The sequence below is a fragment of the Orbicella franksi genome, chromosome 4 (genome assembly GCF_964199315.1).
Source record: "Orbicella franksi chromosome 4, jaOrbFran1.1, whole genome shotgun sequence".
Lineage (NCBI taxonomy): Eukaryota > Metazoa > Cnidaria > Anthozoa > Scleractinia > Merulinidae > Orbicella > Orbicella franksi.
Genome location: NC_138148.1, coordinates 20,548,083 through 20,560,845, shown reverse-complemented (window position 1 = coordinate 20,560,845; position 12,763 = coordinate 20,548,083). Strand labels below are relative to the sequence as shown.

At 41.9% G+C, this 12,763-nt stretch overlaps 2 protein-coding genes across 3 annotated transcripts in view; both read right to left on the bottom strand.

Moving 5' to 3' along the window:
* Window positions 1-12,763, bottom strand: part of LOC145485612 (uncharacterized) — a 194,857-nt gene that overhangs the window by 101,307 nt on the left and 80,787 nt on the right. The window lies entirely within an intron of this gene.
* On the bottom strand, window positions 2,257-6,547 carry LOC145485346 (uncharacterized). Of its 2 annotated transcripts, XM_081464024.1 has the most exons (3): window positions 6,320-6,547; window positions 3,748-4,285; window positions 2,257-2,811 (listed from the first exon to the last, which is right to left on the bottom strand). In XM_081464024.1, the coding sequence occupies exons 1-3, from the start codon at window positions 6,419-6,421 to the stop codon at window positions 2,288-2,290; spliced, it is 1,164 nt and encodes a 387-aa protein (XP_081320150.1). In that variant the 5' UTR covers window positions 6,422-6,547; the 3' UTR covers window positions 2,257-2,287. The 2 variants fall into 2 exon arrangements, with proteins under 2 accessions (XP_081320150.1, XP_081320149.1); XM_081464023.1 differs by lacking the exon at window positions 6,320-6,547 and having other exon boundaries at window positions 3,748-4,665.

The window sequence follows — 12,763 nt, the reverse complement described above, 5'->3', positions numbered from 1 at the left end:
GTTTGAGTTGTTCTATAAAATATATGCCTGGAATATATCCAATACATGCTGATAAGCCCGATCGCAAGGATAAGTATAAGCATAAGCATAAGCATAAGCATAAGCATAAGCATAAGCATAAGCATAAGCATAAGCATAAGCATAAGCATAAGCATAACAAACTTATGCTCTTGTGGGGACGGCCGCGACATAAGCATAAGCAAGCGTTCTTCTGAAGGTCTGTCCAAACGGGAAATGTTTGGCGACCAAACACCATCAAATAATGTTTGGTGACCAAACATTTTACAGTTTGCCGACCTTGTTTGGTGCTGTTTGGTCGTGTTTGATAAATTTTGAAGGCCATCAAACATTCGATCAAACAATATTTCTTTTGTTCTCGTGTTTCATGGGCGATGTTTTGTTCGTTTAGACAGCCTTATCAAACATGTTTGGCGCGCGCATGCATACTTTGCTTGCTCAGCGGCTTGTATTCATAGTTTGATTTGTGTTTGATCAAACATTTTCAACCGTTTGGCCACTCACTTCCACATCAGCATGTCTGGTCACAAAGCAATGTTTGATGATGTTTGGCCACAAAACATTCCCTGTTTGGACAGGCCTTTATGCTTCTGGTTACGCTTCTGCTTAGTGAGGACATCGTTGACATAAGCATAAAGGGCTCGCTGATTGGCTGATAGTCTTCCGTTTGTGCTTTTTAATATGCTTATGCTTATGCTTATGCTCATGCCAACATATCCCCACTGGACACAATAACGACATGAGCATAAGCATAAGCATAAAAGAATCCACCTGGACTTACTTGAAAAGGCCGCGACCAATTGCACTTAACATGAACTCAATGGTTAAAATTTCAAGATCTTTGTGAAAATTGAACAGGTCATATTAGCGTTGTAACGGATGAACTCTGTACTGCTGTAACTGAGGATCATGTTAAATGTTTGTTTAATTGTAGCAGTGATATTTTCACACAAAACTGCAAAATTTACTGTTACAGCATATTTGTAATGCTGCTCTTGACACAGATTGCAATAACTTTATAAGGAAGTGCACATGTTGGATTTCAGTATTATCAAGTGTATCACAAAACGAATGAGAGGACAACTTCGACAAGTAAATAATAATTGTCGGAAATTTTTGGACGCCTTCAATGACAAGGGCAAATAACTTCCTCAAGAGATGGGATTGTAATGTTTTACAGTAATTAAATGAGAAGAAATGTCTCGAAATATGGAATCGGATTTGGAAAGAAAATCTTAGGCCTATAAATATAACAGAAATACACTAGACTTCTCGTATTTTTCAGATTAGAAAAATAAAAGGATGAAAAAAATGATACTAAGCCTTTATTTACACAGAGTAAGTTACAATTAATAGAAAACAGTTCCTTGCTAAGCGGCACCAAGCGTGACTGGCAGCATGTAGCTCGCGTTACTTAAATGAATAATTAGGAGGTGTCTTCGGCGGTCCAGCTTTTCCTGCAAGTAATCGGTTTCCTATTGTTGTTATTCTTTACGCACATTTAGAGGTGCGCGACAAAACACTGTGAATCAAGTCGACATGCGACAAGCTTGCCTAGCAGACGTTTCCTTTATATTTTCCAAGCGGGGAGATCGAGTAAGCGTGAGAGTAATCGAGCGAGCTTCGGGTGGGCAAAAAATGGGGAGAAGTTTAGCCTGCGAAGGCAGACGTATTTCTGATTGTCACTTGTCTCCGGCGAAAATAACGCCTGTAGCGAAGTGGGGAAGGGAAGGGGAAAAAAGGGGGAAAGAGCAGGGCGTGGGGAAGAAAGCATTCATTTGTTGCCCCACCCCCTCTCCCTACTCCTTATTTTTTCGCTGCATCAAAGGCCAAATCAAAGAGAATCCTCAATCCCGCGTAGGGTCTCATGCATCTACGAACGATGTAAAATTTTTCATACAAAACATCATTAAAGCTATCAATAAAAGCTTTGTTTAACGTCTAAAATACATTTGAACTGCATTTCGATATGAACGTACTGATCAAGGACTTTTCTATAGTGGCAGCAATAACAAAATGTCTCCATAACTACTATGGCAAGGTTTATTATAACACTGAGACAATAGCCACTACTAGTTTACTGGCGCGGTTACAAAATATAATGACGTCACATTATTATTGTACTACTGAATCTTGAAAAACAATCAGACGATAAGCTGTTAGTTTTCTCAGGTTCTTCTGCAACTGAGAGACTTTTATAGGTTCATTCTTGTAAATAATCGAAGGAACATAGTTTTAAGGATGCCATAAGTCCGTAGAAAACTCTCGGCTAGTAATCCCTTGCCTTCAGTACTTGAAGAGCAAATTCGTTGTCATCCGGGTTTGCAGAACAGTTACGGCCATTATTGGGAGGGCGCACGGCGTGATAACGCGTCCAGTCCCCATTACAAAGACGAATAGGCAAGACGTCCAGCTTGTAATGCATCGAGGCATTCCGATCCGGGGACACAACGAACGGTGCGCCTGCCCCAGTCCCCCGGGTGATCAGTTGGAACTTGGAGTCATAGCAACAAACTTGGGCGCTGAGGCTGGTACGTGGAAGAGATCGAATGCAGAACTCTGCTGTACGTCTGAGAAGGCCTTTTTTATCCACCTTCATTCCTCTCCACTGAAAGGACTTGTTCAATGCCGGGTCGTAAATTGTGTTGTTGTAGATGAAATGCGCTGGTTGAAGCTGACAAGAACAGCTGGGTAATTTCTGAAACCAGCGGCTGGCTTTCAGGAGCTGATTTAAAGCACAGTTCTGCCATACAGTGCAAGGATCCTGTTCATCTGATGGGTCCGTTGGGTGTCCTGAAGCCGATGAAAACAACAAAAATCAGAAACAAACCAAAAAACATCAAAATGCTACGTGTCTCAGTACGTCATAATTTTTCAGTAAAAAGTCTGACATCTCAACACGATGCCAGTAAGTTGAAACACTATGGAAGAAAAGGAGAAGTTTAGCCTGGCAGTCCTTGAGTTGGGTTTCAACAGGACTAGTTATCTTTTTAGTGCCTCTCTTCACCCGTGAGTATGCGATTGTTGACAAAACCTGACAAAATGTGGGAGCTGCATATAGACTAGCAACACATCTATCGGAACGGCAGGTAGGTTGATTAGACCGTGTTCAAATCAATAGGGTGCTTTCCTCTGCTATGATACCCAAGATTTTCTGGCTTGGCTGGGCATAGTGGTTCCCCTTTCGTTTGGGGGATCAAAGTCACAACTGAGCCTTCGCTTCAGAAAATAATAAAACAAGGCTAGCAGGTGGAGTTTACATGGTTTTACAGCGTGTTGCAAATCAGTTCTCAAAGCAGCAAAACACATTATGAAGATAATAATGTTACGTGGTTTCCAAATGTTACGGATTGGAGTAGCTTCCCCTTTGGTGGCGTGAGCAACTATTCCTATGATAGTGGACATAACGGTGAAAGGCTTTTGTCGATCCTGGTTACCATGAAGTACTGACAAGACAATTGCCCTTTGTATATCAAGCTTAATTATGACTACGTTGACCCAAAAAAGTGATAAAATCCAGCTACTTTCGTCCTTTACACGTTCGTATTGTGATCGACCTTACTTAGCTCTTAGGCGAAACGTGTTTAAATAAAGTGTTGATTTATTGATTGACTGGTTGATTGATAGAGATTACTGTCATTAGAACGTTGAGACCGTGCTATAAGCGAAACATTTGCACCTCAAGAACAACAATTACTCTGGTGAATAACGCGCAATATTTTAAAATACCTGTCACGCTCTGATTTGGTTGCATCGACAGCGTCATCACCGAGCTTACGGGAGTGAATGTTGGAGTAGGACTTGAATTTAAACTGCTAATTTTTGCTATCTTTACTTGTGAATCATCGGGAACTTTGTCAGCTCTTGCATAACGAAGCTTTGGAGTAAAGATCAACCGAGTCAACCAGCTGTCCACCGATGGGGTTGGAGTAATCTGCGCATATTCTTCAGTTGAGAAGTCAACATGTTCATCTGCCCTCGTGTTGAAGGGAAATGTGGGAGATGGACGTGGCAAATGGATTCCAGCAGATGGAGAAATGTGCTGATGTTGATGGTGGTGTTCTTCATGATGTTTCGTTGGGCTCTGATTTCTGTCATGCCCTTGCTTTTCTTTGTGACGCATTAGGGGAAATAAAATGAATTTTTTGAGCTCATTTCCACGTTTCTTTATTTCTTCAGCCATAGCGGGGGCTGAAGCATTAGAGTCACGGACTTGCCTCAAGAGCTCGTCGTTGAAAGCGGCAGGATTTATAACGTCATCGCTTTCCTGATAGTGAAAGTAAACAATATTAGTATGAAGGGCAATTTCCACAGCTAACTTGTTGTTAAACGTTAAATTGCGAGATACAAAAATTAACGTTAAAAATTCAAACATCCGCTTACGTTGTTCCGTAACAGAGGCAGCTCATCTAGTAGATAATCATCTTTTAAAAGAGTTTATCACCTCGGTTTAATTAGCAATTTCAGCGATTTCTAAACATCTGCCCGACAGAACAGACCAAACGAAAAAACATTTTTGTGACCTAGACAATTAGCTGTGTTGTTTTAAATTAACTACCAACAGCTGATGAAGACCTACCTATATAAACAAGTACAAAGTCCGACCCTTTTTATCTCCTTACCGAAGAAACGCCGGACTGTCGTGAGACAACTAATCATAATCTTACAACAGAGCGTGAATGTGGGTAAAAGTAACTGGCGAGAAACTAAGGTATGTCGCAGTAAAGAAAAAAGACACTAAATTGCACCGTCACTAGCAACTGACACGCCCAAACGAATTCCTTCTTGACAGGGTGGTGTAAATTTGGCGTCCTTATACCCGGGTAGTAAAAAATGATTTCGGTTTGGATTGTAAGGACCGCAAGCGCATGGTATGGTTAAATAAAGTATGTATGTCAGGGTATTCCAAGAAAAAAGAAAGGGAAAATGAAGACCCTCAACAAATACTTCTTGACAACCGCTACTTAATCTTCTTATGCACTGAGATTTTTGTGAAACTTTGCCCATCGATTGTTTATATTATAGGAACTTAAATTTTGAAATAAAAATGAGGGGTCCCCATGTTCGTCTAGGAGCAAAAGCAACTTGTTTATATCCATGTAAATCCTTATAATAGCACTAAGATTGTAGTCACGATTGCTTCCTAAATTCACGTTTCTGACCATTGGTTTTTGTTCTACACTGAGATTTGGTCCATATTTAGTTTACACAGAGAAATTTATTACTCAGTTCAAAACAACGGAAAAAAATGATAGGTCACCATACTCGTTTGCGAGAAAATGACCAGTTACCTCTCTGTAAAGAAAAAGCTGCCATTTGTTAATGCGCGGGCTAATCACGCGTGAAATTATGCGCAGTAGGGATGCGCAAGGCAATACTGGGGAATAACCTTAATCTTCTTATGCAAGTGCCACTGAGTACATAGCACGAAAAATGAGTCAACGCGGTATATATAGTCACGATGTGCTTATTTATAGCCACGTTAACAGCACACAAAGATTTATTCTTTAATCCTCCCTTAATCAGCGTTTTTTGACCAACCACTCTTAGGTTGCGTGAAGATTCAATTAGCATTTGATGAGACTATTTTCAGGAAATTACATTACATATAGTTATGAACATGCTGTTAGTTTTCTAAGGACACAGACCGAAAGATTCCTTCACAATATCGGTGGAGAATGAAGTGTTTTTTCTTTTAATTAAACTAGTGATATCAACGGAAGCTACGGTCCTCATATAAATTAAGCCCTTGAAAGTAGATTGTACTCAGTAAAATTTGTCAACATAAACTTGATTTTATTGCACATAGCTTTCTAATAAATTTTATGGTTCAATGTGATTTCTGTACCAAAGTTGTTTTATAATCACAGTAATAGCTTCGTCTAAGGAAATTAAGTACGAAAACCAGATTTTGAAGGGAAAACGCGATTAAACGTTCGACTTAATTTCGCCAAGGACTTTACAGGTCAACCATCACTTGTTTTAAATTGAAATGCTTTTAGTAAATGAGTTATGTTTTTTTTTTTACTAATCCTCTTAAAAGCTACAGATCACGGAAAGGAACCGGCCAACCAGCCTTCACGAAATTCTTTCGGACAAAAAAGTGTTTCCTACGAAGTTCGTTTGTTACTTTTCAGACGGAGACAAATGTTTCAAATGTTGCTTTTATAGCGTTGCTGCAAACATTAGCTTAACTGTGCCATGCGAGAAAAAAAATCAGTGGGAACCTGTTTTACGAAACAAAACTACTGCTATGTTACATAGAACCAATGTTACACACGAAACAATGAACTACACTTACCACCTCGTCTACCGTTTGTCTTTCTAGTGCCACTGGACCTGTTTGAATCGCAATCAGCGAAAACACCACCACGCCGTAAAAGTTTAAACTTTTGTTCGCCATCAGTTCACGCCTTTAATCCAAAACCTGCCTCGGGCAAAATAGCAAATCAATAAACTTTGTTGTCCAATCAACAAAGAAAAGAAAGCAATTGGTCTAAGGTATACCTTGGTAGCAGTGGGATCAGTTTTATGAAATTTAGCTAACAAATGATTCTCAAAGATCAAGTGAATCCAACGGCCTCAACGGGGTTGTGCTTGACAGTGGCCCTGCGCTGGGCTTTTGTACTCTCTCGCCGCTCTATTATGACTCGCAGCTGATGAAAATCTGTCATCTTCTCTCTTAATTCCCGCCAAAGGAAACAAAAAAGGGTAAATGAATGTCAGTCGGCGTGAACGTAAAGCGTAAAAAACGAAAAGATCATTTCAGTGTTATTTCCTGACACCACACGCGAATACAGGCCCGAGAGTAGAAACCAGACACAGTGATTTACAAATAATCTTTTCCAAGTATTAAAAATAACTCCAAAGCAGAAACATAAACCAAAAAATACTAAGCCCGTTTCTTTCAAGTGCGGAAGCTCTAACAGTTTTAACGCTGAACTAATAAGATACATGTAATTTTCTATGTTTGATTTTCACTGGCTCTCTCAATTCGCCACCGATACTTCAGATTATCACTCCAATGTTTGCGCAGCATTCCTTGGGGAAAGTTTGGGATGTTTTCAGTGTTTGTTTTGACGATTTTTGATTTCAAGTGAACCACAAGAGGCCCAATTAGGTGCATGCTACAAATAGCTACAAAAACAAACAAGTTTTTCCACTGAATCAGCTCTATGACTATACAATCAAGACAAAACCAAAGTGGTGGATTTCTCGTTTCTCAAGCAGTAGATTACATTGCCTTGCGCTCACTCTCTCACTCATTCATCCTCGTTGTCCCGACTGGGACATAAGGCCATACACATTGCCATGCAAATACGTGCAAAAGGAACTTGCGAGCGAGCTAATGTTTTGGCGCCATTACTGATATTCTCTTTCAGAGTTTACAGGACTCAGCGGAAAAAATTTAACGAGATTTTAGACCGCGCGAAAAGACGCACTCCAGAGAATATGGGACTACCAAACTTTAACAGCTCTTAGTCAGAAAAATACCACGGAACAAATGCATATACTTCTTGAAGTGCAGGAAGTGTAGAAAACAAGATACCCAAGATGGCCGATGCACAGAACACGTTTTATTGATACGAGCATGCGCCCATAAGAACTGCTGACCAGAACATCCCAGTTTTTTTACAAAAGTAACAATGGAACAGTTAGCACAAAATCGGAAACTTCATGGCTAAACAAAGGAACTTAACAACAACCTAAAAGTGGCAATGTCAACAAACAAAGTTAATAAAAGTCTTTCAAGAGTTTACTCTGTCTCTAGTACTTGATATAGTTCTTAAATCTCTCCGGCTCTCGGATTGTTCTTCCAGATCGGGTAGAAGTCGTCACAGGCATTTCTACTGGCTGTGTGTCGGGGTTATCAGGGGTGGTGGCAACAGGCACAGTATCTGACTCTATTTCCATTGGAACATCATCAGTTGTGACGTCTGGTGTTTGGGACCCTTCAGTCTTAAACAGATGCTGACGATTCCTCCGGTACACGCTTTTCTCTGTCTCCACCTGATAAGACCTCGGTGATGGAAAAATTTGTGTGACTCTGGCCGGTTTCCACCTGCTGCCTTCCTTCAGTCTCACGACCTCGCCTTCCTTCAGCGGCGGCAATTCCTTTGCTGTACGGCCATGATGCAGTTTCTGCTTTTTTTGCCTTTCCTTTAGTTTGGGGTGTACCTCCTCAGGCTCATACAGCTGGGATTTAAGCATCTCCTCAGTTACAGGGATGAAGGTTCTCAGACGTTTACCCATGAGCATCTGACCCGGCGACAAGTTAACTCCATCCAATGGAGTATTTCTGTATGAAAGGAGGGCTTTGTACGGGTCATCAGATTTCTCCAGCATTTCTTTCAGGTTTTTGACCGATCTTTCTGATTGGTCATTAGACTGTGGGTATCCGGGGCTCGATGTGACATGATTAAAACACCAATCTTGCGAAAACGACTTAAACTGCTCAGAACTGTAACATGGACCATTGTCGGACATTAGGACTGATGGAACACCGTACCTGGCAAACTGGGACTTTAAGGCTCTGATGATTGCAGTACTGGTCATTGAGTTAAGCAGTGTCAGCTCTGGCCACTTGGAGTAATAATCAATTGTTACGAGGTAGTTCCGACCATTTAAGAGGTCCGTGCCGACCGTGGCCCAAGGCAGTGGTGGGATCTCGTGGGACTTTAGTGGTTCAGACTGCTGACATGGTCGATTCTCTAGGCACAATGGGCACATCTTGACCTTCTCAGTTATTTCTGCAGCCATGCCAGGCAAGAACAGGACATCCCGTGCTTTCATTAGCGTTTTGTTGATGTCCAGGTGTCCTTCGTGTAATCTCTCAAGCATCTCCTCTCGTAGAGGTTTAGGTACAAAAATCTTCTGACCTTTCAAGACCAACCCATGGCCAACAGTCAACTCATCTCCGTAATTCCAAAACTCCTGTAGCTTAGCGGGTACCTGACTTCTCGTCTCGGGCCAAGCAGACAAAATCACCTTTTGCAGGGCAGGAAGGATCTCATCTTGTTTAGGTTCTTCTGCAAACCTGACCAACTGCATGTCTGAGATCATGTGTTCCACTAAGTTTATATCTAACTGTTCAGCATTTGTCAGCTGCTCCTCCAAATGAACCCGAGACAGAGCACCCGCTAAATGGAGACTTGTACCCTGCTTATAGACCAGGTTGATTTCTGGATAGCGTTGGAGTTGAACCAACATCCTTTGCAGGCGCAATGGTAATGCGTGAAGGTGCGTTTTAATGATTGACTCCAAAGGCTTGTGATCTGTTTCAATAGTTAGGTCACGACCCACAATATACTCCTCGAATTTTGCACACCCGAACACCACAGCCAAAAGTTCCTTTTCGCTTTGGGAGTAATTCTGCTGGGTGGGCGTCAGTGCCTTTGAAGCATAAGCTATGGGTTGCCCCTCTTGAATCAATGCTGCACCCAAACCTGTTGAGCTGGCATCTACTTGGAGTGTTAACTCTTTCTTTGCATCATAGTACCCCAACACTGGTGAAAGAGCAAGGGCTTCTTTAACTTTCTTGAAACCTGTCTCATGCTGTTCCTCCCAGTGCCACTCTACATCTTGATGTAGCAGTTGTCTCAGTGGTGAAGTAAGGTCAGACGTGTTTGGAATAAACTTGCTCACATAGTTGACCATGCCCAACAGTCTCTGAACACCAGCTTTGTCAGTGGGCCTTGGCATGTCAACTACTGCCCTGACTTTCTCGGGATCAGTTTTTAAGCCGTCCCTTGTGAAAACATGACCGTGAAACTGCACTTTTTCCTTCTCGATATGGCACTTGGACTTCTTCAATCTCAGATTGTTGTCTCGGGCTCGCTCCAAAACATCCCTCAATCGGATATCATGCTCCTCCTGGTTAGATCCATATGTAATTATGTCGTCCATAATGACTTTGAGCCCCTGGATCCCCTCGAACACTTGCTCCATTCTCCGTTGGTACACTTCTGGAGCAGACTTGATGCCCATTGGCATCCTCAGGTAACGATACCTGCCGAACGGGGTATTAAATGTCAACAGTCTGCTGCTCTCCTCATCCAGCTGAATCTGATAGAAAGCCTTCTCGGTATCCGGGGTTGAAAAGAGTGTGGCTCCTGCGCAACTGGAAGTGATATCCTCAACTAATGGCAGTGGATAGCACGATTAAGATCCCTTGGATCTAGGCAAACCCGAATGGTTTATCAACACACACAAGACTGCTAACCCAATCTGCTGGCTCGTTTAGAGGCACTTTCTCAATGATGCCAACATTTTCCATGCGTTCTAGTTCTTTCTTCAATGGGTCACGTTTAGAGTGAGGAATTCTTCTGGGTGGATGGACGACAGGTTGGACGGAGGGGTCAATGCTGATGTGATACTTTCCGGGTAGGCATCCCAGCCCTTGGAATACTTCTAGGAATTCATCCAGGATACCTTTGCTTCTTATAGTGCTTATGCGTTGTACTAAGCCCAGCTGTTCGCAGGATTCCCGGCCCAGGAGTGGGGTATAGCTACCATCCACAACTTGAAATAAAACTTGATGTTTGTGCCCCCGCACCCAACATGTTAACTCACATCTTCCTACTGGTTTTATGCAGGTCTTCGAATAACTTTCTAGTCTTGCTAATGATGGCAGCAATGGCATAGTCCCCCGAGTTAACGGCACCGATAAACATGCTCTCAGTGTCAGAGTCATAATCATCAACTGTGTTTATCTGTTTCTTATGTCCTCCTGGTATTCTACACATCTTTGCAAAATGATTCAACCTCTTGCACTTGTGGCATTGTTGGCCAGCAGCAAGGCTTAAACCTTTCCCGTGCAAAATGCCACAGTTCCTACACGCGAGGCCACCTTGATGGTTACGAACTGAACCATCCACTGCATCCACTCTTTCGACGTTGCTGCCGTCATCCTTTAAGCTCTTCGTGTGTTGTTTACTTGTTTCGGCAATGCGAGCTGCTGTTAATGTTTTCTCCAGGTTCTGTTCTCGTTCCATAAGTCTCTCCTTCGTACTTTGATCCTTGAGGCCAAGAATAAAAATAGACGTTATCCAAGATTCTTCCTTGTCGCCGAGATCACAATTCTCAGCCAGTGTTTTCAGAGCGCTGCAAAACTCATCGACTGTCTCGCCCCCTTGCTGTTTGCGGTCGCTGAAAAAATGACGATTAAAATGCCTCGATGTCAACGGCGCACAGTGAGCCATAAATTTCTCCTCCACTACCGCAATTTTGTCGCGATCACCTTCGTTCTCCCAAACAAAATTTGAGTAAATCTCCAAGCATTCTTTTCCAAGCACACGGAGCAACGTGGCGACTTGAATTTTCTCATCCTTTTTATCGAGACCACTTGCCACTTTGTACAGTTCCCATGACATCTTCCATCGCCGCCATGCCTCGGCTTTGTTCGCCGCTGCACTCAGTGTGAGTGCTTCAGGCGGTTTCAGGTGCTCCATCCGGCTTCTGACACCATGAAGTGTAGAAAACAAGATACCCAAGATGGCGGATGTACAGAACACGTTTTATTGATGCGAGCATGGGCCCGTAAGAACCGCTGACCAGTACACTTCTTTCACATATCGCTCTTTTAATAACCGCGGAAACTCAGTGTTACAAAGCAAAGAGATTTCAAACAAGCCAAGTTGATTATACACGGTATGATAGTTAAAAAGTAGACTGGTACACTGCACAAGATTGTCTGGGTAGTGTAGTCGGGCAAAGGTCTCTTTAAAGCCTGCACATTCCTCATGAAAAAACTCCCAAGTAGATGAGAGCTTAAACGCACGATAAAGCATGGTGTTCAACAGTGGCTGTTGTGCAGTCTACCATCCGTCAATTCATTAATTCAAAAGGGTCTGAAGATTCACGTACCTAAGTATATGAGAAGACAGAAGCTCTAGTTAGAATCGTGCTGCCTGTTAAAGACCAGAAATCTGCCAAAGCAGTGCGCAGGCAGCTTAGCGACCTCATTCGAAAGATCAATGCAGAAATTAGCCCAGTGTACACAAGTCGAAGGATCAAGGACGATATCAAAGTGAGGGAAGACAAGCCGCCCCTAGTGAATAAGCAATGCGTAGTGTATTGCTTTAAGCGTGACCTGTGTGGTGCAGGTTTTGTCGACCTACACCAACGAATTGAAGACCACAAAGACTACAAAGGATCGGCAGTTGGAAACCACCTAAGAGAGCAACGTGATAAGAAGCCGGATGACATCGAGCAAGGTTTTAAAATTTTAAGAAAGTGTCAGAACAAACTTTACTGTCTTATTTTCGAATTGTTTTTTCACTAACACTGAACAAACAGTGTGATTCAATTCGCATTGCATTCCTTGTTTAGATCAATGCTTTTAGTTTATTACTATTGTTTTCTTGTTTTATTGTCTCATTGTTTTAGTACCCCTTTTTTAACTTCATAAATATTTTTATCACTCATGCTACTCATTTTATTGCATTCTACCGTCCGTGACATTTTTAACTACTGTGACTATTGTTTTACTGTGAGAAACATATTTATGCTAATTTTATAATTTTTATTCCCACTTGAAAATGACCTCGGAGAGATCGAAACGTCGTGATTTCTTAACGTTACTTTTTATTACAAAAACAAATCAGAATAAAGAATAAAAATTTCGCAAAATAAGTAGAAAAAGGAAACGGAAGAATCTTCGAGTGAAGTGCCCTGTAAAAAGACGCCTGTAAATTAAGAGAACGCGTGGGGCAAGCAAAAATGCCAATCAAACTTATGTGAATAC